The sequence below is a fragment of the Nicotiana tabacum genome, chromosome 16 (genome assembly GCF_000715075.1).
Source record: "Nicotiana tabacum cultivar K326 chromosome 16, ASM71507v2, whole genome shotgun sequence".
In the NCBI taxonomy this organism is placed as follows: Eukaryota; Viridiplantae; Streptophyta; class Magnoliopsida; order Solanales; family Solanaceae; genus Nicotiana; species Nicotiana tabacum.
In genome coordinates, this window is record NC_134095.1 from 139,486,744 (window position 1) to 139,514,418 (window position 27,675).

The window sequence follows — 27,675 nt, forward strand, 5'->3', positions numbered from 1 at the left end:
AATACTACCTCTTCCTACATTGACTCTATCGTGTTTCTAATTAACAGTTCATTAACGATTCTTATCTATCTATTAAGAAACTCTTTCATGCATGGCTTTGAGCAGAAAGCAGTTCCTTTGATATAAAGTTCACTGTATTTTCCTGCTTCCAGTCTCCATTGCACAATTTTAAGGTAAAGATATCTAATTCACTGCTTTCTTTTATGAAGACTCATCTCTTGTTCATTCTTTTAGTTCTGTATTACTTTACATGATTTTGAATACTCTTTTTGTTAGCTTAGCTCTTCCCTTTTTATATTTAACTTGTTTTCTAATGACACAACGGACTGAAATTGTTCTCTGGACTTTCTCAAATTGCTATTGTGAGCAATGGTGTCTACAATTTTCATTGTGACGAAGAAAGACAGAGGGAGCACTTGTTAATGAGACCAATTCGATAGAGGAGTTCACAGTAGGGGGAAGAAGGCACGGGCTAATTAAGACACTCAATTTATGTGATATAGTTTGATTAGACGCGAAATTTAAAATTTTTGATCTTAAACATTTGTGTGGCAATACAAAAATTAACTTACATTGGTAGTTAAAAAAAAAAATTAGAAAGTTACATATAAGGTGTCAAATACTTTTAATGATATGAGATCCTTTAGAAAAATCATGTGACTTCGCCCAAAATAAACAATATCACGTTATGTTAAAGGTATCTTTAGGCTAGTTCAGCCCTATAATTGGTATGAGAGCCTATAGTTCGACGGGACGAGTATGGTGATGATAGAGTAATAGCGTGAGGCTGGATTACTTCCCATTACGAGCTTAGAGACGCACACAAATAAAAAAGCTAGTTGCAAGCTTCAATTGCCACAAATACTCTCACGATGCGGAGGGTAAACAATGAATCTTAAAAATTGACTTGTGGATTATGGTAGCGCCAACATGAAACTTAATTTGAGGGAAAGACATGCAAATCCTTGTGAATGCCCACGTGAAACTTAGGGCGTTTTGGTCTTTCATTAGGGATGTGTCTTCCAAAAATAGGTAGGGCATGCTATGCTAACCCGGAGGAGAAATTAAAAAATAATTAGATTTACAAATGGTCATTCAAAAATAGTCACAATTTCAAAAATAATCGAATTTTAGCCACTTTTCATGTAAAGATAAATCTAAACCAAAACATTATTCAAAATCCGGAAAATACTCCAGCATAATATACTGGAGTTCCAGCATAAGTATACTGGAACTCCAGTATATTATAATGGAGTTCCAGCATAAGTATACTGGAACTCTAGCATATTACAATGGAGTTCCAGCATAAGTATACTAGACCTTCAACATAATATACTGGAGTTCCAGTATAATATGCTGGAAGTTCATACACAAATGCTCCAATCTCCAGTATATTGTGCTGGAACTTTCCGCGTGTTGGAGTTCCAGCATAATATGCGGGAAGTTCATACACAGGTACACCAATCTCCAGTATATTATGCTGGACCGGTCCTTGTTGCAGCAAAATAGTGACTATTTTTTATTGACTTTGTAAACTCTGACTATTTTTTATTAACTTTGTAAACTCTGACTATTTTTAAATAACCAGTCCGAAAATTGACTAACTCATACTCTTTGCCGTAGTGTGTTGACTGACTCTTTGCCCCATTATTAAAGCAGTCGGCAGCTGTTGTAAGTTCAATTCATATTCGGTGCGCGCGCGTTAATTTGACAAAAAAACATTAACAGCTTATTGACACCTCATTCTTTTATTTTAAATTAATAAGTGCATGATATATATTTTTACACAAATTTTTATCACTTAACTATCGATTAATATGCACTCAGTCGGTTCTAGTTTTTATGTCTTTTTTTTTTTTGTTTTAAATTCAGTTTAAAGATCGTCCTTCTATATTTTGTAAGTTCTTAACTTCAACATTTTTCATTTATCTTGATTTTCATTAAAATTTACAGCATTGCAGCTGGCGTACCGACATTCATGAGGTCGTTAGAAACCGTTCGTTCTTGATGTTCCCTGCATATGTTATGAGGTAAAGTAAACAAATGCTTTTACGTCTTTAACATTAGTTATACTTTGTTAGGCGGAACTAGCCTATTAGGTGCGTGTTTGATTGAATCCGATCACTTTTACTTAAACAATATATTTGCACTAGAAAATTTATTAAATATATATAAATATTTAATTGCTAGCCCAGTAATTAAGACGAGCTATTTTTTGCACAGAAGCCTATTTTTCAAAAGAGTGGGGTACTGAAAGCACAAATTTCCAATCATTGTGGGATTGAATATCTGAATCCGTGGACAGTCAGTTAGTGTTAAATCTGAAAAAATTAATAACAGTTGAAAAAAAAGGTAGTAAAACCATTACAGAATACAGCCAAAAATCCAGGTCCCTGAATAAAAAATTTGTAGGAATAAAAAAATGTACCCTCGTGTATACAGTTGTCCAACAACTTTCTTCCTCCGACTTCTTTAGCCACTTCCGCATCTGTCGTATTCGGGAAAGCTTGCTTCGTGGCGGAGCATTTAGCAATGCCAGCAACCCATAAATTTCTAGTCCGAACTCTGCCTCTGCTGGTTATTCCATTGCACAAAAATAGAGATATAAGTTTTACATTGTGTGGTGTGTAAAAATAGAGATATATGTTTCCTTAGTGATTCGTTTTTCAACATTTGGTTATCTCGAATTTTTTGGCCCCTTTCCTTTATTTTTCCTGAGTCGAGGGTCGGTCAGAAACAATTTCTCTGCCTTTTAAAGGTAGGGATAAGATATGTGTACACACTACCCTCCCCAATCCCACATGTGGAAATATACTGAGTTTGTTGTGGTTGGTTATCTGGATTTTTTCATCAAAAGAGGGAAAACGACTTTCATCACATGTGGGAAGAAGGTTTATTTAATCAAATCTAGTCTTAGTGCACCTCCACCGTTAAACAGTAGGTAATAAATCTTTTATACAGAGAAAACATTTCATGTTATTTCTTAGATGAAAAAGTAGGAAGATAAGATGTGCAGACATTTTAGATGAATTGCTGCACTTCTGAAATGCTACATTAGAAGTTTATTAGGGCTACTTGGTAGCTACTCCATCCAAATCTTAATTCATGCCTATAAATAAGGCTATATATGTCCTTCAAAGACGATCTCAGCAATTCCATAAACTCTCGGAATATGCACAATAAGATCTCCGAAATTTCATGAAACTCTTGGAATATTCATTAAAAATCAAAGATAAATCGGAGGGAAGAATCAAGGGATAAACAGAGTTGTAAACAACTCATGCATAAATTTGTTGCAAACAAATCTCATAATCACAAATTTACATGAATCTGTAATGCAAAACGTGTAAATTACTCATGATCCACAATTGAGTCTAATGCACATAGACGAAGAAGCAGTTCTGATGCATACTTTCCTGCCCAATCAAAGAACCATGTAGCAGCAGCAATTAAAAAGCATACAACCCATAGCTTCCAGTTCAGTCGCGAACTGTTGCTAAATATTGGTGCTACCTCAACAAATGCCACCTGCAAAATAAGAGAAAATCCAGCCGCTGTCCAAAACCAAAAATTATAACCAAGACCGTTAAAGACGTTCTTCTTCTCCGGCTCTCTGGCACAGAATATGTTGAGCAATTGGCAGAGAGCAAATGCATTGAATATTATGGAATTAATCTCTTGACCGCTGATGCCGTGGATGGCTTTTCCTTTGCATTGAAAGGCCACAAAGATGCCAACCTGATAAGTAACTTGAATTATTATGTTCCTCCACATTGCCTTTGTTATTAGTGGTTTACGTCGTCTAATTACTAACATTTCATCCTCCACTCCTGAGAGCAATGCTACACCTCCAGGAAATGTAACAAGAAAATGGAGCCAGACTAACTGAAGAGTTGTTAACGGAGCATCCCCCGTAAACATAACTGAGATCAAGTTTATTGACAAACTAGCAAAAGTCAGAATGAGCTCAATTTGGATAAGTTTCCTCATATTCCCACTAATAAATCTTCCAAACTTGATCATACCTATCAGGTAATCAAAACTCCAAGTATCTATATACAGGCCAAAGTCTGCCTTTTCGATTACCAAACCATCAGCTATGCATTCGCCAAGCACATGAACCACTTTGCCTTTTAGCTTCAAACACTTTACCAGAAGCAGCTTGTGAGTAAGGGAGGAATTTCCCATTATGCAGATTCTATCTACTTTCTCCATCCTTTCCTCATCAGTTAATTGATGAAAATCCTCACCTTTAACCACCAGAGTATCGTCGGAGTTAAGGTTATTAACCAACCCAGCTTCACGGACGACGTTTTTAAGTTCATCAACATCATCTTCTGAGACAAATATGATCTTCACTTCACCTTCTGTGAGAGTTTCAACAGCATCTTTGACAACTTCCTGATGATTCTCCTGTGCTAACCAACCAGTCTTTGCGGAACAAATGATAGTAACTGACGACTCTATCTCGAGGAGCAATGCTATATTAACTTTGGAATAGTCCTTGTTTGATACTATCTTCCCTTTCCAATACGCAATTGCTATTGCTACAACGAGAGGTAATCCTTCCGTCATCCCCACCAGTGAAACACAAAGCAAGGTTGTCAATTTGGATTGATCTCTAACAAATTTTCTGATGGAATTTACTATCCGTCTAAATTCAACTGGTTCTTCCTTAGTTTCTGGTCTCTGTCCGTACTCATTATCTTTCTGCCCGAATTTAAAGCGCACGAACAAAACCACAAGGGTTAGAATATTGATGACAAGCCCAATAACATGAATCGTGGTGCGCAACTTCTCAAAACAAGCACCAAAACCGAAAGCTTTATGCGAAGTTTCAGCTATTGCTCTTCTCATTCTTTCAGTCCATTCTGCCTCATCGCCAACAGACGATGTCACTATCATCTTAGCATAACCCTTAATCACTTTGGAACCAATTAACAAAAATGGGTTCTTCTCACTGATAAACAACTTCACATCATCATCATCGTTATCTCCTACCTCTAACGCTTCCCCACAATTAGAAACAAATAACCCATTTGCAGGGATTAGGTTTCCTCTTCTTAAACATATTATATCACCATAAACAAGATCAGAGCATTGAACCGGACCCTCGATTCCTCCTCGAATAACATGGACCTCCTTTGTCTCCCTCAGTATCTTCTTTTTACGCTCCTCCATCTTCTTCAGTAATTTTTTTGTTTCCCAATACATCCACACCAACTTAAACTTTACCAGTCCGAGTACGGATAAAAGCAGAATCAAATTGTCGAACCAACACTTCTGTATCCCTTCTTCGAAAATTCCAAAGCCAAGAGAAAGTAATGCATTCAGTGCAAGCAAGAAAATCGTCCAGCCTTTGAGTGCTTCACGCAAGAAGTGGAAGAACATGAATACAGGAGGTACACAAGTTTGAGGAAACTTGATTGTTTCGTCGTGCAGACGCATATTTTTAGTGTCACTAGCAATTCCATTTTCCAGGTGACTATCCAATGCTTCTGCAACTCCAATGACTCCTCCGAAGTCATTAAGCTCATCCCAGTTCTTCTCTTCGACGATACGATTAATGTTATTCCTTTGAAGAACTTGCAGCTCAGCACAAGTTTCATCATCCAGAGGCTCATGTGCTGCATCATCAGTAGTTGGTCCGCTTTCTAAATCCTACAAGAACAACAGAAATAAGTGATCAACTACTTCACCGTTGCAGAAAAATAAGGAAAGAAAGAGTTTCAAATCTCCATGTTAAGTAGTGGTTATAAGTATTGGGGGTGTCGATGTATCTTTAAAAACAGGCTAAACCGACAGAACCGAGCCGTACCGAATATATTTTTATAAGATCGTAGGTGTTTATATATCTATAGCTATACCGATAATTAGAATAGGAAAGTATTTCATAACTTTTATTGACGACAGTACTAGATATTGCTATATTTACTTACTTAAACACAACTAAACAAAAAGATCAAAATGATAAGAAGTGATAGGGGTGGCGAATATGAATCTTCTTTTGAAGAAATATGTTTGGAATATGGCATTATTCACCGAACAACTGCCCCTTACTCACCGCAATCTAATGGAATTGCATAAAGAAAGAATAGAACGTTAAATGAGACGATGAATGCCTTGTTAATAAGTTCTGGTTTACCTCAGAACTTGTGGGAGAAGCTATTCTTACAACTAACTGAATACTCAATCGGGTTCCCCATAGCAAAACGCAATTCATTCAATATGAAAAATGGAAAGGAAGAAAACCCAACTTAAAATACTTTAAAGTGTGGGGGTGTTTGGATGAAGTACATGTCCCTAAACCCAAAAGGGTAAAAATTGGACCAAAAATAATTGATTGCGTTTTCATACGATATGCAACAAATAGTAAGGCATATCGTTTTCTGGTTCATAAATCAGAAAATCTTGATATTCATATTAATACGGTAATTGAATCAGATAATGCTGATTTTTTTTAGAATATTTATCCGTATAAAAAGGAATGTGAGTCATCTAAGTGAAAAATCTAAGCGACCTCGGGAAGAAGCAAAGGAAAATACTTTTAGTGAAGAAAATCCAAGACGTAGTAAACGTCAAAGAACAACTACTTCCTTTGGACCAGATTTTCTGGCATTCTTGTTGAAAAATGAGCCTCAAACGTTCAAAGAAGCAATGTCTTCCTCGGAAGCACAATATTGGAAAGAGACAGTCAATAATGAGATAGAATTCATATTAAGTAATCATACTTGGGAAATGGTTGATCATCCTCTAGGAAATAAACCTTTGGGTTCTAAATGGACTTTCAAAAGGAAAATAAAAGTCAATGGTACTACTGACAAATATAAGGCAAGATTAGTTGTTAAAGGGTTTAGACAATGAGAAGGTCGTGATTACTTTGACACATACTCGCCGGTAACGAGGATTACATCTATCCGGGTGTTAATAGCATTAGTCGTTGTGTATAGCCTTCAAATTCATCATATGGACGTGAATATAGCCTTCTTAAATGGAGATTTGGAGGAAAAAATTTATATGGAACAACCTGAAGGGTTCGTAGTTCCCGGAAAAGAAAAGAAGGTGTGTCAAATTGTTAAGTCACTTTACCGACTAAAACAAGTACCAAAATAATGGCATACGAGATTTGACCAAACAATGTTGTCAAATGGTTTCAAGATCAATGAGTGTGACAAATGTGTTTACAATAAGAATACTCCAAATCAAATAGTCAATATTTGTTTATATGTGGATGATATGTTGATAATGAGTAACGACATTGCCAACATAAATGCTACTAAGCGTATCCTTACTAGTAAGTCTAATATGAAAGACTTAGGATTGCCGATTTAATTTTGAAAATTAAGATCCTTAAGACTCCTAAAGGTCTAGCTTTTTCTCAATCTCATTATATTAAAATGGTACTTGAAAAGTTCAAATATTTGGAATTTAAAGTGGCAAGAACGCTAATTGATTTAAATCATACGCTTGTAAAGAATAAAGGTCAAACAACAACTTTTACACTGTGGGGTTTGGGGAGGGTAGTGTGTATACAGACCTTACCCCTACCTTGTGAGGATAGAAAGGTTGTTTCCAATAGACCCTCGGTTTAGGAAAGCATAGGCACCACATTAATAAAAATATAGACAAGAAGGGACATACCATAAATCCATATAAAAACAGAATAAAAACAACAAGACAACAAGGTGATCAACAATGAAAGAAAACAACGGTTAGGCATAAAAACCTACTACCAACAGAAAGCGATTGCGTGTCAATACTACTATTATGAACACTCTAGACTACCTACTCTACTACCCTAATCCTGGCCTCCATACCTTCATATCATAGGTCATGTCCTCGGTCAGCTGAAGTTGCGACATGTCTTGTCGAATCATCTCTCCCTACTTCTTCTTTGTCCTACCTCTACCTCTCTGTAGGCCCTACAATGTCACCTCTCTATACACCTCCTCCCCACATGACCAAACCACCTAAGCCTCTGCTACTGTTATGAACATTCTAGACTACCTACTCTACTACCATAATCCTCGACCTCCATACCTTCTTATCAAGGGTCATGTCCTCGGTCAGCTGAAGTTGTGTCATGTCTTGCCTAATCACCTCTCTCTACCTCTTCATTGGCCTACATCTACCTCTCTATAGGCCCTTCAATATCAACCTCTCATACCTCCTCACTGGGCCGTCTGTGCTCCTCCTTCTCACATGACCAAACCACCTAAGCCGCGTTTCCCGCATCTTGTCCTCAATAGGGGTCACACCCACATTGTCGCGAATAACCTCATTTATGATCCTATCTAACCTAGTGTACCCGCAAATCCATCTCAACATCCTCATCTCTGCTACCTTTATCTTCTGGACATGAGCGATCTTGACTGGCCAATACTCAGCCTCAAACAACATCATTCATCTAACCACCACTCTGTATAACTTACCCTTAAGTTTCGGCGGCACCTTCTTGTCACACAAAACACCGGAAGCGAGTCTCTATTTCATCCATCCTGTCCCAATACGATGTGTGACATCTTCATTAATCTCCCTATCCCCCTGAATAATAGATCCAAGGTACTTAAAACTCCCTCTCCTAGGGATGACCTGTGAGTCTAGCCTCACCTCCTCTTCCCTTTCTTGAGTCTCGCCACTGAACTTACACTCCAAATATTCTATCTTAGTCCTGCTCAACTTGAAACCTTCTGATTCCAGGGTCTGCCTCCATACCTTTAATTGCACGTTCACACTATCTCACGTCTCGTCAATTAATACAATATCATCTACAAATAGCATGCACCTTATGTCGCTCCCCATTTTCTAGCAAAAGCGGGTTTTGATGTATGACAATTCTTTTAAATGGGTATAAAAGGAGCAGAGTCACCACCTAATGATTTTTAAGTTGCGTTAGGGAACCTTTTTGCAAATAACTCGGTTTGACTAGTCAACGCCACTAAAGATCCGGTAAGGGCTCAAATTACATCAAAAAGAAGGTGCTAGGCACTCTTCAAGGTCCACAACTGTGGGTCCCTACCAAACTTTAAAACTATGTGAATTATGTAATTAGGCTAGGTAATCAAATAAACAAATGAAAGTATAGAATTCGAAGAGTCTTATCATAACACATTGAGAATTGGTACAAATTTTTAATAATTAAGTTTACAAATACATTGGTCTATGTTAAATGACTAAGTGTAAATAACAAGTATCTAAAGAAACTGGGGGGGGGGTTTCTTAAGTTTTTTAGCCTAAAGGATGACCCCATAAATAATACTTCGCACCCTTGAGGTAGGGGTTGCTCATATTATTCAGCGAGCACAAACTATCATCTCTTGCTACCCAATTACTATGTTGAAGTTGTTTACTTAAAAACGCTCTAATTCAATTCTAAGCCGCGTCCTATGCATGCATTACTCGTCACACACTTATGGTCCAGGAGGCTTTGGACCTACTACTTTAGTAGTTCTAGACTTTCCTTAGGCTACTCAAAATGAGAATACTAGGAGCTCATTCAAAACAAATAGGACTACACATAGTCAACACCAAGGTCTCAAATTCACCTCCTCATATAGACACGCATGCAGGCTATCAATTAGGTAGACAAGTTATAGATTATACTAACGATGTTCAAATTATTTAAACGGACAGCTATAGATAGGTAGGTTTGGAGTCAAGGCATGTTAAATTGTTCAAGACCTATAGGTAGGATCTCTACGTGATTCTGATTTCCAGTATTATATATAAGCAGCGTTCAGGCGAATTAAAACATTGTAAGTCCTATAGGCATGTTTTCTAAACAATTCTGGATCCGAGTATTATATGGGCAGTGCAGTAATTTCTGGACTATCGTATATGCAAATTGAATGTTGCAAGTTCTATAGACATGATATCTAATCGTTTCGCGTAAATAGGCAATGAAACAATCATAATTCTGAATTACTAATGCTGGTTTTATAGGCATGCGTCCTAGGCATGCGGCAGTGTAGTAAAAACAATGGGAATAGTCGATTAAAATATTAGAATTCTATAGACATGATATCTTGATGATCAGTGCACTAAAAGTAATTGTAGTAGTTGATAAATTGATTATTAGAAGTCATATAAGCATGGTATCTAGGTAAGTAATAATACTGCATTGTTGTGCCCTATAGACATGTTGTCTAAGAGTGTCGAATAGTAGACATGGAAACAGGTATAGCAAATACTGGACCAACATGTTTTGACAAATGAAGTGTGTGTGTGACTCCTATAGGCATGATTTCTATCAATGTATAGAAATAAAGCATGCTAAACAAGAACAACAAATAGAGCGCATAGACCCAATAGACATGCTCTCTACCCTTTTATGCAAGAATAAAGCATACCTATTTTCCCTTTTTACTAATTCCTCCATCATTTAGTCCATGAAATGCAAGTATGTGGTGATATCAATCATTTGATAAAGGAAACAGGTGATTCTTAGTCATATATGAGGACGAGACAAGACAAGGCTTAGTCTTGTATGAGATGAGGGTAGTGCTTAGCCCTATACGAAGAAAGGAGATAGTGCTTAGCCTTATGTAGTGTAGCAGAGACAGTGTTTAGTCTCATGCAAAGAGAGGAAATGTTTAGCCTTATGTAGTAATAGAGGAATTGCTTAGCCTCATGCAAGGAATGGAGATAGTGGTTAGTCTCAAAGGAAGGCAGTGTTTAGCCTTTTGCAAGGTGAGGGAAGTGCCTAGCCTTATGCAAAAAGTGGAGACAATGCTTAGTCTCATACAGGGAGAGGCAATGTTTAGCCTTATGCAATGGTAAGGGCAGTGTTTAGACCTATGCAAAGAGTGGAGACAATGCTTAATCTCACGCAATGAGAGGCAATGTTTAGCCTTATGCAATGGTGAGGGCAGTTTTTAACCCTATGCAAAGAGTGAAAAAAAGGAAATGAGACAGTGCTTAGTCTTTTGCAAGGAAAGGCAATGCTTAGCCTTATGCGATAATAGAGGCAATGCTTAGCCTCACGCAAGGAATAGATCAGTGTTTAGTCTCATGCAAAGAAAGGCAGTGCTTAGCCTTATTCAATGATGGAGGCATTGCTTAGCCTCATACAATGTAATGAGAGCAGTGCTTAGCCCTATGCAAATTATGAGGGCAATATTTAGCGCTATGTAGATGTAGAGGCAGTGTTTAGCCTCGTGCAAGTAGAAGGGTCGTGCTTGACCCTAATGTAGATAGTGAGGGTAATGCTTAGCCTTATGCAAAGAAAGGCAATGCTTAACCTTATGTAATAATGGAGGCAGTGCTTAGCCCCATACGAGTAATGAGGGCAGTGCTTAGCCCTATACAGGTGAAGGCAATGCTTAGCCTTATGCAATGAAGGAGGCATAGCTTAGCCTCATGCAAGTAATTAGAGCAGTGCTTAACCCGATGCAAATGATGAGGGATGTGCTTATCCCTATGCAAGTAATGAGGGCGGTGCTTAACCCTATGCAGAGGAAGGTAATGTTTAGCCTTATGCAGAGGAAGGCAATGTTTAGCCTTATACAGTAACGGAGGCAGAGCTTAGCCCCATGCAAATAGGGGAAGGCGGTGCTTAGCCTTATGCAAGAATGAAGGTAGAGCTTAACCTTACACAAGCATGAAGGCAGTGTTTAGCCTCATGCAAGTGGGGGAAGGCAGTGCTTAGCCTTATGCAAGAATGAAGGTAGAGCTTAAAATCATGCAAATTATGAGAACACAATGTTTAGCCTTATGCAAGCAGAGGAAGGCAGTGGTTAGGCTTATGTAAATGAGAGAGAGCAATTCTTAGCCTTATAAAGATGAAGACTTTGTGCTTCGCGGTGTATATCCCTACACAGGTGGTGGTCTTCGCGCTTTGGAACGTATGTCTGTTGAGAAATTCTTGACGATGTTGTACCTATCATTCATTTTCGAAGACATTGATGATACAATCCCAAATTTTGGGGAAACTCAAAATTTTGCCCCAGTTTCATCTTTGGAAGGAAATGAAGTTTTTGTTGTAACGAGACTGAACCCAATCTACATATCCCCTCTTATAAAGAAAATCGGGTCAAAACATAGTTCATATTTGAAACTTATAGAATGACTTAAGAGTGCAAGATTATATGATAGGATAGTTCTCTATTGAAGGTTCAGGTGAATGCTCCAAAAGAATAGCGTGTGACTAGAAGATCGAGCTTAGAAATAACAATCTTAGAAGAGTATCGCAGGTGGGTTGGTGGAGATTCGTAGAGTAACATATATCACTTCAGTCATATTGACCATTGAGTCTTCCGTTTTCGGGAAGGTCTCTATGATTTGACAGGTACATGGAGATTATGACTAACGATCTGAAACTTGTGCAAATATTTTAGAATTGAACAAATAAAGTACAGGAGCAAACACAAGGGTCTAACATACTTGGATTTCAAATCTTATGGCTTGGATGTAAAAGGCACAAGATGAGCAAGACACAAGACCATAATGTTTGAACAGGATTAGGTCACATTTGGTTGCTAAGACAGAATTGAATTACTCAGATAGAGCAAAGATTGATTGTATGAATGAGGAAAATGTCCTATCTTCTAACAAATAGAATATTATGCCAGTTTGGCAAAAGTCACTAGAATACTTGAGTATTGTATAAGTTGGGACACAATACGAAAACCCAAAAATAAAATTAGCCAGACAATAGCCCTAAGCATGATATGGACTGAGTTGAATAGAGGATAACAACAACTAAAGTGTAAAACATCTCATTTTGAATAAATTATACCCATATAAGCAAAGTTGAGATGCAACATCATTTGAAAAAGAAATTATGTCATTAACTACAACTGATTATAATGATAGATTAGTCATGTTATGTAATCAATGGATGAAATACTCCCGTTAGGCAAAATAGGAGATTACGCCTCTAGGATGGGAAGATAGTTTGTTCAGACCCAAGATTCGCATGATTTGAGCCTAAAAATATAAGTCTAAGAAATGCCTTAGAATTGATTGTTTTAAGCGTGGAGGAGATTTTGAAAAATATGTCTTGAGTACTTCGAAAAGAATAATGATCGAATATATATATATAGATATAGGAGAGAGAAAATAGATACACATATAGAAGTATGAATAATACTTTATGAGGATAGCACGAGAGAAAAGGATGCCCTGAATGATTTAGACCAACTCCTCCTAAATTAGAATAGTTTGAGACAATAAATAGTCAGCATATTAGCACACGCTTCTCCAAATAATGCACATAAAGTATGAAGTTTCACTCAGGATTGTAAAAATCCTATTAGACTCTGGGCAAGGTTATCTAAATGAACTTAATATACCAAGGGTATTCATCCATACTAGGTTCAATATGATGCATGCACATTTTCAATTAGAGTAGGCTTCTAGAAAGTTCTAGACTGATACTCTCAAGCGGATGACTCGAGAGAAAAAGGCACGGGACCGTTGACTGCATCGCGGATCGACTAGTCTACCGCTAATAAGCCTTTTTGATTTGACAAAAGTATTTACCAAAAGCGCGGACACTCATCAAGCGCCGCTATTTTGATAATAGGCATGAGTGAAATATGATGTTGAAAGCATGCTTGTGAAAAAAGTGATAAAATGTAGTCAAGTAGTTCACATGGTGAAAGCATATAATTGTAGTATTAAATAATACGATAAAAATAAGCGAGAGGGAAAGGGAAAATAGTTAGCATAGTTCACAAAAAATTCGAAAACATAATTAAATAAAGCGAATAAAGGAGACATGGAAGGGAGGTTCATGATATAGTAATTTTGAGCAAATAATGGCACGGGGAAAGGGAGGTACATGAAAGAAATCGAACAAGCAACCCAATAATCCACACAAGTAAAATTCGTTATGGTAAGAGCCTAAGTATATCCCCAGTAGAGTCGCCATGTTGTCGCACCCCGTTTTCTCACGAAAGCGGGTTTCGACGTGTGATAACTCTTTTAAATGGGTATTAAAAGAGAAGAGTCGTCACCTAACGATTTTAAGGTGCGTTAGGGCACCTTTTTGCAAATAACTCTATTTGACTAGTCAACGCCATCAAAGATCGGGTAAAGACTAAAATTTCCTCAAAGAGAAAGTGTTAGGCACTATTCAAGGTCCACAACTGTAGGTCCCAACCGAACTTTAAAACTATGTGGATTATGTAATTAGGCTAGGTGATCAAACAAATAAAGGAAAATATATAAGCCGAAGAGTCTTATCATAACACATAGGAAATTTGTAAAAATCTTTAATGATTATAAGATTACAAATACATTGGTCTATGTTAAATGACTAAGTATAAATAACTAGTATATAAAGAAAAGGGGGTCCTAAGTTTTTTAGCCTAAAGGATCACCCCGTGCAACATAAATAATACTTTGCAACTCCCTTGAGGTAGGGGTTGCTCATATTATTCAGTGGCCATAGACTATCATCTCCCGCTACCCGATTACTATGTTAAAGTTATTTATCTAAAGACGCTCTAATTCAATTCTAGGTCGTGTCCTATGAGTGCAATACCCGTCCCATGCTTATGGTCCAGGAGGCTTTGGACCTACTACTTTGGTAGTTCTAGACTTTTCTTAGGCTACTCAATGAGAAAATTAGGCATGCATTCAAACAAATAGGACTACACATAATCAACACCAAAGGCTCAAATTCACCTCCTCATATAGACATGTATCCACACTATCAATTAGACAGACAATTATGGCTTATACTAGCAATGTTCAGATTATTTAAACGGACAACATAGATAGGCAGGTTGGACTCAAGGCATGTTAAATTGTTCAAGACCTATAGGTAGGATCTCTACGTGATTATGATTTTCAGTATTAAATACAAGCAGTGTTCAGGCGAACTAAAACATTGCATGTCCTACAGGCATGATTTCAAAGTGATTCTGGATTCTAGTATTATATGGGTAGTGCAATAATTTCTAGACTATCGTATAGGAAAATTGAATGTTGCAAGTCTTATACATTATATATAATCATTTTGTGCAAATATGCAGTGAAACAATTGTAAGTCTGAATTACTAATGCTGGCTTTACAGGCCTGCGTCTTAGACAGGCGACACTTCACTAAAAACAATGCGAATAGTCGATTAAAGTATTAAAATTTTATAGTCATGATATCTAGATGAGCAGTACACTAAAAATAATTGAAGCAATTGATAAATTGATTATTCTAAGTCTTATAAGCATAATATCTAGGTAAGTAATAATATTGTGTTGTTGTGCCCTATAGACAAATTGTCTAAGAGTGTTGAATAGTAGACATGGAAATAAGTATAGCAAATACTGGGACTAAAAGCAATTGAAGCAATTGATAAATAGATTATTAGAAGTCATATAAGCATGGTATCTAGGTAAGTAATAATATTGCATTGTTGCAACCTATAGATGTGTTGTCTAAGATTGTCGAATAGTAGACATAGAAACGGGTATAGCAAATATTGGGACTAACATGTTTTGACAAGTTAAGTGAAGTGGGTGTGTGACTCCTATAGGCATGATGTCTATCAATGTACATAAATAAAGCATGCTAAACAAGAACAACAAATAGAGCACATAGACCCTATAGACATGCTCTCTACCCTTTTATGCAAGAATAAAGCATACTCGTTTTCCCTTTTTACTAATTCCCCCATCATTCAATTTTTACAAGCTATTACAGATCACTTTAAATAATTAGAGGCCCAAATACAAATAACCCAATAATACATCTGGGCCTTCAAATAGGTTTAGGGCTCATGCGGACTGCAGGCCTAAACTCCAAGTGCAGATAGTATACTTCTAACCCTCAAGACCAAAGGCAAGCCCAACATACCAGACCCAAATGATTTTGATGATTAGGCTAATGGATGTTAAATTAAACCATACATGTAACAGAACTACCCTTAAACTATAACTAGCAACCATTCTAATCAAGGGCATATAGGCAATATCATGCTTAAATTGGGACAAACATATAAGACACATATGAGGCAAGCTCATGCTTATCACCAGAAACAGAGTTTAAGAGCAATAGGATTATTTCAAACAAAGTTTTAAAATAGGTTTGGTCCAGAGCTATCTTAGAGAGAGTTTCAGGTAGGGGTTTGAATGTGAAAACCTAGTACTTCAATAGGCAAGAGCAAGTGGGATACTACCTTAGCATGAGAGCTTTAACATGAGAGCCTAAGGATAATAACTAACTCGCAGAGCTTAACATGTGAAATGTTCGGGTAAATACCAATTACCATACAAGGTTTTACATCCAACAGGTGGGCATTCATAAGGAAAGCAGGCATCACACGAAGAAAGATGAAATAGACTAGGCATATGTTGGATTTCACCCTAGAAGCCTTGAACGATCAGTGAGTACACAACGTCAAAGCAAAGAAACAAGTATGCCTAGGAATGGTAATAATATTAGCATATATAATTCATATAATCACAGGGTGACTTCAGGGAAGTAGGAGGATGTACATGAAAGTCTTAGCAAAGACACATTCCAATAAGTTCTGGGCATGCATTAGTCCCCTAAGAAGATCTAAGTCATGATAAGCAACAGACCGGTTTACACTAATACATGAAGATGAGAAATTAATCAGACTATACACTTATAATGAGCATGCACTAAGGTTGACATATTAAGCTAAGTACTTAGACAGTATCATCGCAAAACTTGGAGAGAAATAGCAAATTATACATAGAGGATTCAACATGTAGAGAGAAATTTGAGCAAGAACATAATCACAAAAAAGGGTTTTGGAAACGCAAGGTAGCCATCATGAATCAACTTAGCTATTCTCATGTGAGTTAACATCAAAACTTGCATAGAATTGAAGCTAGTGAAACTACAGAGTAGTGCTAGAACAAGCAGAATTGTATACGAAGTGGCATAATATCAAAATTAACTCAGAGAAATCCAAATAACAGTAGTGCACATAATACAAACAAAAGGAGTAGAGTTACGAGGGTACAAGGCACTAACCAGTTGCAAACAAATGAATAAAGAACGAGAAAATCAAAATCTCATAAACAACAGCAATTGCAGGTGAGTGAAGAAAGACCCCAAACCTCTAGTGCTTCAGAGTTCCCAAGAGCCTCGAAACGGACCCCGAGCAGTGCTTGCATTGGAGGAAGATCAACAGAATACAGTGGCATTGGCTTTCAGCAGGCCAAGCGCTTAATTTCAGGATAATATCGAATAAGTGAGAGTGAGGGGATAGTTCATAGGGCGATTCAAGGTCCGTCCAAAGGGAAAATGGAGGAGGCATTTATATAATAGCGAAAATAAGTACCCAAACAAGTAAAAGCTATTGATTAAACACAAATAAGGAAAGAATAACATGCAAAATTAATTAGAATCAATTTAAGAGGAATCCGACAAATCCTGGTTTAAAACGAAGAATGAAAATAGTAAAAATCTCTCTGAATCAGACTCATAGGGCCTTGTAGTGAGTGTATCAAGTCAGAAACATGAAGATGGTACAGAATCGGAGTTGAACGAATACCAATGACTTAGCTTCTATAAATAATCGAGTACCAAATATTTGTAACGTTTAAAAGATGGTAAGCATCTGTGCAAGAATGGAAAGGAATGTCCATGTAATATTGGATTGGGACGGGTTTAAGTTTGAGAGATGAGGAGGAGGGTTTGAAGGCGGCGAAAATGATAAATGGGTCTAGGTTTGGGTTATAGGGATATAAGGAGATGGGTAGATTTATTATGGGCCATTGATCATCTGAGATCAACGGCCGTGATTAAAGGGAAGTGGGGTGGGTCGAGTAAATGGATCCCGACCAGGTTGAATTAAAAAGAGCCCTTTGGTTTGGGCTTCTGGGGGTCAATTGGGGTGTTAGGCTAACGGTTTAGACCAAATTTGGTCCGAAAATTAGCATGTTTTAGGCCAGTTCTTGAAACCCTTTAAAATTAATTAAAATATCTAATAAATGGTAAAAATAATATTTATTCTGTAAAACTATTTTTAAAATAATAACTAAATATTACAAAAATATAAAATGCTACTTTGTCATAAATAATATAATAAATGCAATTATTTGTAGAATATAGGCCATTATTGCAAAATTATGTAAAGAGCTCAAAAATACAAATATAATTACGTGAAATAAAATTAAAAAATTTTAAAATATGTATGTGGGTGTAAATAATAAATTCGAATAATTAAATCATCACAAATAAATTAAAGGGACAATTAATAAATATTCAAATAATTTAAATGCAAGAAAATTAATTTTAAAACTCTAAAAAATTATAAAAATACTTGTATAAATCTTGTAAATTAAATAATGATGCAAAATGATATTTTGAATATATATACATATTTTAAAAAAATATGAGGGCAAAATTAGGTATCAACACAATGGCACCTCCCCTTGGATGTGGCGCGTTAGTACGTCCATCACCAGAGCAAAAAAAAGGGCTGAGTGTCGGCCCCTGATGAAATCCCATCATAACCGGAAAATGGTCCGAGTCCCCACCCATCGTCCTCACTCGGATCTTTACTCAATCATACATGTCCTTAATCAACCCAACGTAGGCAACATGTACACCACTATCCTCCAAACATCTCCACAAAACCTCAATTGGAATATGCTCGAGTGTTGGGAAGTTTGATGTACATTATGAATTGTACACGACCTGATATAGCTTGTGTGATAAGTAAGCTTAGTCGATATACAAGTTATCCCGACCAAGCTCATTGGATAGCAATAAAACGAGTATTGGGGTATTTGAAATATACCCAAGACTATGCATTGCATTACAATAATTATCACGATGTTATTGAGGGATATAGTGATGCAAAATGGATCAATCAACAGAATCAAAATCCACAAGTGGATACGTTTTTACCATTAGTGGAGGAGCAGTATCTTGGAAGTCGTCCAAAACAGACATGTATCGCCCGCTCTACAATGGAGTCTAAGTTTATATCTTGAGAAAAGACCGTTGAAGAAGCTAAATGGATCCGGAATTTTTTAGAAGATATTTCATTTTGGCCCAAACCTTTGGCACCTATATGCATACATTGTGATATTCAAGTGGAAATAGAAAGGGCATGGAGTGTTATGTAACGGTAAATCTCGTCACATACGACAAAGATATACTACCATTAGACGATTACTCTCTAGTGAAATTATTATAATTGACTGTGTAAAGTCAAAATATAATGTATCAGATCTGCTTACAAAAAACCTAACTAGAGAGGCAGTTGAAAACTCATCAAAGGAAATGAGACTATGGCCGAGGACAAGTCACTGTGGTGGTAACTCTACCTAGAAAACTAGAGATCCCAAGATCTAGGTTCAAGGAGATCAAACAAAGAAAGTAGTGACGGTTCAATTTTGTCAAATAAAATTTTTAGTTCCATTCTCATGATGAATACAATGTTCAATGCCAAAGATAAAGCGTTAAGGATTTTTAATGGTTTCTAAGTTTGGTGCGGGGTATATCAAATAGTGTATCTACGGGTTAACATGTTTAGGAATCACCTATGTAAATGTGAAGTGTAAGCCACTTCAAGGAGAATTTTGTAAGGTTAGTTCTCTATACACTTATGAAACCATGTGGTGTTCATAGCTGAAAAGAATACAACAATGAGAACCAAAAACGGTTAAGGGTTTATTGTATGACGTATGGCTATCTAGGTATACACCAGAGTTCGACGGCTCAAAGATATCAAATTTACCGATTGATCGAGTATATCTGACATATGTTCACTACGAAAAGTTCAAAGGGAAACCCACTTATCCATATGCAATTAATCCTTACTTGCGAATCACACAATTTTTTCATACATATTTTTTTGAATAAACATTCCCCACTCATGTGGGGGATTGTTGGGTTTTTTTAATTAAAACAAAAGAAGTAAATAAAAAATAGTGGGAAATGAAATTTTGAATTAGTTCATTTAATAAAGGAGATTTGTTCCCTATTGGATAGGAAGAGGAAAATTCTTGTGCTTATATATGGAAGCACTTCTTCTAGCTCTTAAAGAGTTTAGAAGAGAGCAAGCTTCGCGCCGCCGCCGTCGTTGCTCAGCTCGGCTTCGGATTTGATTGATTGATAATTTTTTGGACCAAATTTAATTTCCTTTTTCATCATTTAATATTTTCTTTTCTAATATTTTTGCGCATGAATTTGGAAATTCGCAAAATTGTTTTTCAACGGTCTAATTTGCGACCCAATATTCCATTGAACAGAAATTCAAACAATTTCTGCGGAATAGATACCTTATCAACAAACAGGCACCTTTGCATCGTTGGGACTCAACTTCGTTGGCTATAAATAGAGAGGCTTAGCCTCATTGTTCACCACCGAAATATGAAAATCTCTCCCCTCTATCTTCTGTATTCTGTATTGTTTTCATAGCAAAAACGTAAGTATTTTGTGTGATTTGCTCGGCCATTTAAGTTCGTCAAAGTACTGTGATTTGAAGTGCCACTATTTAGTTAAAACTTATGAGTATACGTTAAGGATGTTATGAGTTAAAAACTCATGTAGCTTAGCTAGTGGGGCTATTAGAAGTGGTTGAGTGAAGGAAGAAGTACCTAAGTTGAGATTGTAGTTTTTTCGTATATAAATGATGAGATTTTAGTTTTCTCGTATATAAATGATGCTGGAAACTATGAGGATAAGTACTTTCAACCAGCCAATCATTTTACTTTGAAGACATAGAGGAAAATATACTTCTCCGGGCTTCTTCCTACTTGGCTTACATAAAATAGCAATAATACATAGGTATTTATAGGTTTTCTTTAACATATATACCTAGTCTGGTACATATATATATCTTACTTTAATTATATTCTTCTCTTTTCTAGTACATGAACTAGCTAATAAACTAATTCGTGTATCACACAAATCTGAGTAAAAAGTCTTTATGTTTCTTTAGACACAAGGTTCCATTTTCCAAATTCAGCAAACATTCCTTTTGTCTTTGTTTCTCTCTTCTCGAGTCTTATCAAGCTAAATCCAGTGATATCAAATTCACTCCCTTAAATCTTTCTTGTACAATATGTTTAAGTGTTTTCTCTTATTCTGTCAATTGCTTCAACGTAACTACCGTTCACAAACATCATTTACTTGATCAGCATCAAAGTGCCTACCTCATCCTTAATTTATACTCTCCATCCCATATTATATGACGCACTTGTTTTTAAAATTTTCTAAAATAATGACACCTTTTTATATTAGGGATATTTTAACTTTTTATTCTACCCTTAATGATATTATGTTATAGATACATAAATGTTACAATTTTAAAAGTATCTATCTATCTTTATTTCTTAAACTCATATCACTCTAACACCTTCACATAATTAAGACAGAGGCAATAACATAGTATTTTTTATTTGAGTGTGCATTGAAGATATCAAATGTCCATTGCTCAATATCTTGGCTGCTCAAGACCTTTGAATAGTTGCTCTTTGGAAATGGAGTGGATTTTAGAGGAAAACCAGTCTTATCTAGCAGTAGGAAGGTGTTCGTTGCTGGAACAGTATTCTAGCTAGATTGAAGCAACAACAACAACAACAATCCAGTATAATCCCACAAGTGAGGTCTGAGGAGGGTAGTATGTACGCAGACCTTACCCCTACCCCGAGGGGCAGAGAGACTGTTTCCAGGAGACCCTCAGCTCAAGAAAGCACCAAGTGACGATATATTAGTACTATTGATAGACTCATAATATAATAACATAAAATACATAACATACATAAAAGAAATTAAAATAGCAAAATAACAGCCATATAAGAGAATATAGGAAATACGAGAGAGATGGAAGGTAAACTAATATCCAGCGTATAAAGCCCTGCATCAGTAGCTAACCAGTAGTATCCTAAGCCTAACTCCTAACGGGCTAGTCTCACTCTAGTGCGCTGTATAGATATTCACAACTTCCCCCTAACCTTCAACCTTAATGTTCGACCTCCACAATTCCCTGTCTAGGGTCATGTCCTCAGTAATCCTAAGTCGCGCCATGTCCTGCTTGATCACCTCTCCCCAATACTTCTTAGGTCTCCCTCTACCTCTCCTCGTACCCACCACCGCCAATCGCTCACACCTCCTCACAGGTGCATCAGTGCACCTCCTCTGAATGTGTCCGAACCATCTGAGTCGTGCTTCCCGCATCTTGTCCTCTATTGGGGCCACGCCCACCCTCTCTCGAATATCTTCATTCCTATTCTTATTTATCCTTGTATTCCCGCACATCCACCTCAACATCTTCATCTCTGCTACTTGCATCTTCTGGATGTGTAGGTTCTTAACTGGCCAACACTCGGTACCATACAACATGGCAGGTATAACTACTGCTCTATAAAACTTACCTTTTAGTAACGGTGGCACTTTCTTGTCACACAGGACTCCCGTCGCTAACTTCCACTTCATCCACCCCACCCCTATACGGTGTGTGACATCCTCGTCGATCTCCCCGGTCCCCTGAATAACTGACCCAAGGTACTTGAAACTACCCCTCTTAGGTATGACTTGAGATTCAAGCCTCACTTCTACTCCCTCGTCCGTCGCCTCGTCCCCAAATTTGCACTCGAGGTATTCCGTCTTCGTCCTGCTCAATCTAAACCCTTTAGACTCAAGGGCCTGTCTCCAAACCTCTAGCCTCTCATTGACGTTGTATCGGATCTCGTCAATTAGGACTATGTCATCAGCAAATAGCATGCACCATGGCACCTCCCCTTGAATATTATGCGTTATGGCATCCATCACCAGGGCAAATAAGAAAGGGCTGAACGCCGACCCTTGGTGCAACCCTGTAACAACCGAAAAATGCTCGGAGTCGCCTCCTACTGTCCTAACCCGAGTCTTAGCTCCATCATACATGTCTTTAATCACCCTAATGTATGCAACCGGGACCCCTTTAGCCTCTAAGCAGCTCCATAAGACCTTCCTAGGTACCCTGTCGTACGCTTTCTCTAGATCGATTAACACCATGTGAAGATCTTTCTTCTTATCCCTGTATTGTTCCACCATCCTCCTAATAAGGTGGATAGCTTCTGTGGTGGATAGCTTCTGTGGTAGATCGCCCCGGCATGAACCCGAACTGGTTGTCTGAAATAGACACCGTCCTTCGCACTCTCATTTCAACCACTCTCTCCCAGACTTTCATGGTATGACTCAGTAATTTGATACCCCTATAGTTGTTACAGCTCTGGATATCACCTTTGTTCTTATACAACGGAACCATTGTACTCCACCTCCACTCTTCAGGCATTCTATTAGTCTTGATAACATTAAACAACCCAGTAAGCCATTCCAAGCCTACTCTACCCACACCTCTCCAAAGTTCAACCGGAATTTCGTTTGGCCCGGTAGCTCTGCCCCTCCTCATCTTACACATTGCCTCCATGACCTCATCGACCTCAATGTCCCTACAATAACTTAATTCATGGGGGTTGTCCGCTTTCCTCAATTTACCTAGTGTAATATCCTGATCCCCTTCTTCATTTAGAAGTCTATGAAAGTAAGACTGCCATCTCCTCTTAATTTGGTCCTCCCCCATTAAAACTTTGCCGTCGTCATCTTTTATGCACCTCACTTGGCTAGTTGAAGGAGGATCTCTCTCTCTCTCTCTCTCTCTCTCTCTCTCTCTCTCTCTCTCTATATATATATATATATATATATATATATATATATATATATATATATATATATATATATATATATATATATATATATATATATATATATATGTACACACATCTGTGGGAATGAGGAAATAGCAACTTGCCTGGACATAATCGCTCGCGGGAGGAGATGCAGATGGTGTTGCAGCTATTTTGGCCACGGCAATGAAACGAACAAGTACCAGGATTCTAAGCCAAGACTGTCTTAAATTTCTAACTTCATCATCTCCTGCAATGATCGATTCACTTCATCAATAACTTATTAAGTAGTGACTACTTAGGGGTTAGGATCAAATATTTATAGATATTTAGTGAGACATTTTAGCAAACATACAAAATTTTTTGCAAAAACTACTGATTTTGGAACCCATAGCTTGTATTCTAGATCCACCACAGGTCGTTTGCCATAGCTTGTGCCCTAAACTTGCACTGTTTCTTGATTTACTTGTCACTGAATTGAAGTGCTTCCTATATAACAACTTTAATTAATTATGTTATGTTATGTTACGTTATTTTTCTTCCTCAGCATGCATGCACTTAATAGTCGATCAGCCGCTTTTTGTAATATTCTGACCCTACCTAAACTCGTATTATCATCAGTAAATGCTATTTGGACCTATCATGCACATTTCAGAATGCAAGTTACTCTCCAAACGTTAGCAAACTACAGTCCAAACCATTTTATACGCCGCAGCGGTATATATATATATATATATATATATATATATATATATGAAAATTGGTTCCGAAAAAGTTTGGCTTTAATTTTATATATAGTGAAGTATTGTTATATTCATTGAGGGTCCTCATGTATCCTTCACGTTTCGCCCTCATTGTTTTCCTTTTTTTTAAAAAAAAAAAAAAAAACACACATTTTATCTTTATAAAATTTCGTAGATCTTCACTTAGCTTTCATTTTGAACTTTGAAAAATACCCTCTGGTTTTTACTTTTTACTTTTTACTCCTCCATGTATCTATCAAATGGTTATCCTGAAATTGAAAAATGGAAGGGTTTCAGATCTTTTATACCCTCTATATTTATATGAAGGATGATACGTACTTTTAAGGTTTAACAATAACAATAGCCAATTTCCGCGGACAATTTTTTTCTGAAAAAATGATCGGAAAAGAAAATGAAAAAGAGAAAGTTTCACGGAAACTAGCCTTAATGAGAAGTTGAAATAGTGTTATGCATATCTAAGTAAGTAAAATTTTCACATTTTAAAAAAAAAAAAAAACCTTTTCATAAAATTTTCACTTTTTTGGAATATGTATTTGGCCATAAAAATTTCAAAATTACTTGAAATTGAATTTCGGAAACTCCAAAAAGTTATTTTTTAAAAATTTCACTTCAGATCACTCGCTAAAATTTAAAAACAGCTATAAATTGTATTCATGTCCAAACACAATTCTAATTTTCAAATAATATTTTTAATTAATTATTTTTCTTCATTTTTTCCCGAAATTTCAGAATTTTTATGTCCAAACGTCCACTTAATGTTGCATTAGATGCAAATTCCACATAGCTTACCCGTAACTTCCTTCCGAAGTAACTAAAAAGAGAAGTATGAAGAATGAAACAAATGAACACGCTTCTTTTGAAGAAAAGAGCTATATGTTTGATATGGCTGACAAGTCAAAATTGATGTGCTCTCTTAACTAAAATTATGTCTCTAGATTCTATTGAGAAAATAGTATGCATTTAAGTTATATGTATTGATAGTGTAATACTTTTTTAACATTATTAGTGACTTTAATACGTGATAGAAAGTTAATTATTTGTAATCTAATTGTTTGTAATAAATTTACCTGTAAATATCGAATAAATAATCTAATTGTAATATTTTTTTTTATCTTGTGCATAGAAATAATCTCTACTTCTTATTCGGGTGGGCGTTCTTCCCTAAAATGAGAATGGTTTCTTCACATTTGTAATGGGACAACCCTTTTAACCTAATCCATTAATCCCCCAATATTTTTCACTTGTAAAATTATGGACATTATGTCGTGACCCATTTTTCTGATCTGTTTAAACCCCACAAAAAAAAAAAAAAAAAAAAACGATCCAATAACTTCTTTGCCATCGTAAAAATGGCATTTCGATTATATAATTGAAAAATAGTTATTATCCTATAGTTTCAAATTATATTTCACAAGTGAAACTGAGGATAATTTATTTTGCAATTACAGTAGCTAAAATGTGATCACTATTTGTGATCTTTTCTTTTCTTTGCCACACCTCTAACTCCGTGTATGTAATGAAATATTAATCAGCGTATTTCAAGAAAATTTTCGGCCAACTTGTTGTTCTCACCTTCTTCATGCTCAGTATGGTTAACAAGAGGCCTGCTCAGTTCTTGAAGCTCCGTGCCATTTTGATCAATATGTGGAGCTGAATTTGCGTCGAAAATCAAATCACTGGGACTGCCGTCTATAGTGTCCTGTTCACCCAACAGAATCAAAAAATAAAATAAAAGACTAGAGGGTTTGTCGTACGGCAAGAGCAGGCCAACCTGGCCTAGTTTCAAGTCTCTATAGAGAATCAAACCGTGATCTCGTTGCTGCCATTCGTCATGCAGAAAAAATTGATGAACCAGTGGCCGGTAAGTTCTGGATCTTATAATCCTTTAAGGTCAATAAAATGCAAGCTAGAGAGTTAATTACCAATATATAGCTTTCATATCTTTCATTAAAAGAATTGTGTGTTTGTGATTCTAGCAGTGAAATCTTTTCTTAATGATCAATTGATTCTAGTGTTCTTGATAATACATGCAAAAGTTGTTTGTCATCACTTCACAACTTCAATTTCGCAACAGTTTCTCTATGTACTCATCTTAGCAAGAATGAACTCGACGAGAATTACTGTTATTGTTATGAATATTTAAGATTGATATCTTTTCCCTGTGTGGTGTGAATACAGGAGAAGGCATTTAGCAGAAAAAGGAGCTTTCGCAATAAAATCAAGAAAAGAGGCAGAGAAGCTTCCCCCATGAGGTGAAGATGTTTTAATTTTGAAGTGAAATTTCTAATTTGCATTTGCTTCACAGGTTGTATTTTAGAGTGTTAATTGTAATATCCCTAAGCAGTTAAAGAAATCAGTGCAGAATGGTTGGAGTATTTGAAAGTCATCACATGATCCCAGTTCTCTTAGTCGTGGTTATGGAGCAGCAAACTGTTTGAATCAAGAAAACCGGGAAAAAGATCCAAGAAGTTTTAAAAAAAATATCATGCAAGCAATTTGGTTTTAAGATTGAGACGTACTAGTTGTTATTGGATTCTGTCTACACAAGGGGTAGAAATGTTGTTGCAATTAGGTCGTAGATTTGGCACCTGAGGCTCAAAGAGGTTTGCAGACCTTACCCCATCCTCCCTCCAAGAACTCCCCATTTGTTCTTGGGGTGACAGCAACTCATGACAACTTCTTGGTTGAAATTGGAGGATACTCACCACTAGAGCAACCAACTCTTGTCTATTAAAAGAATTTATTAAATATTTAACTTGAACAGTTCATTAACTTAAAATCATTATAGAAAACCATAATTATAAAATCTTGATTCTGCCTGCCTCTGCTAGGCTACCGGTATATTTCTGATCATTAGGGAAGAATATGGGTAAATGGGATTAATGAGCAAGAACTGTAGATCTGTACGTAGTACAAACGATCCGGCAATTTTAAAATTTACAGAGAAAATGACAACGTATGAGTTATAATAACGCAGAATATACCTCCAACTGAGTTCGTCCGGCGGCAAGTAGTATTCCGATTGCATGGATAAACAAACGCCACTTTAGCCGCCATTTCGATGTCGGAGTCGCAGAAACATCACCGTCGCCGTCGACGAGCAAGCTTACGTCGCAGTTGCAGCTTCCCATATCTTCCTTATCTTTCAACTCGTTAATGAATCGGCAAGTTAGAAGAAGCTTATTTATAAAGGTCAATTACATTAGACATCCCTGTAATATAACTTAATTACATATATACTCTTCGTATATTAAATTTTACACTTAACTTTTTTTTTTTAATAATGGAAAATCCACCCAAATATAAATTT

General features: G+C 36.6%; 1 protein-coding gene and 1 long non-coding RNA gene across 4 annotated transcripts; one reads left to right on the forward strand and one right to left on the reverse strand.

Annotated features, from left to right (window-relative positions):
- Positions 1 to 26,753, forward strand: LOC107789925 (uncharacterized). 3 transcript variants are annotated; one of them, XR_012700309.1, is made up of 5 exons: positions 1 to 173; positions 1,954 to 2,030; positions 25,898 to 26,226; positions 26,544 to 26,617; positions 26,710 to 26,753. It is a non-coding gene; the product is annotated as an uncharacterized LOC107789925 (long non-coding RNA). The 3 variants fall into 3 exon arrangements; XR_012700307.1 differs by having other exon boundaries at positions 26,728 to 26,753; XR_012700306.1 differs by having other exon boundaries at positions 26,544 to 26,753.
- Positions 3,290 to 25,891, reverse strand: LOC107794171 (putative calcium-transporting ATPase 13, plasma membrane-type). The gene is made up of 2 exons (XM_075233379.1): positions 23,727 to 25,891; positions 3,290 to 5,661 (listed from the first exon to the last, which is right to left on the reverse strand). The coding sequence occupies exon 2, from the start codon at positions 5,446 to 5,448 to the stop codon at positions 3,352 to 3,354; it is 2,097 nt and encodes a 698-aa protein (XP_075089480.1). The 5' UTR covers positions 5,449 to 5,661; positions 23,727 to 25,891; the 3' UTR covers positions 3,290 to 3,351.
- Positions 26,754 to 27,675: the final 922 nt, after the last annotated feature.

Excerpts from the sequence above, each read along its gene's own strand:
- LOC107794171 (XM_075233379.1), bottom strand. The coding sequence starts at position 5,448 with ATGCGTCTGCACGACGAAACAATCAAGTTTCCTCAAACTTGTGTACCT.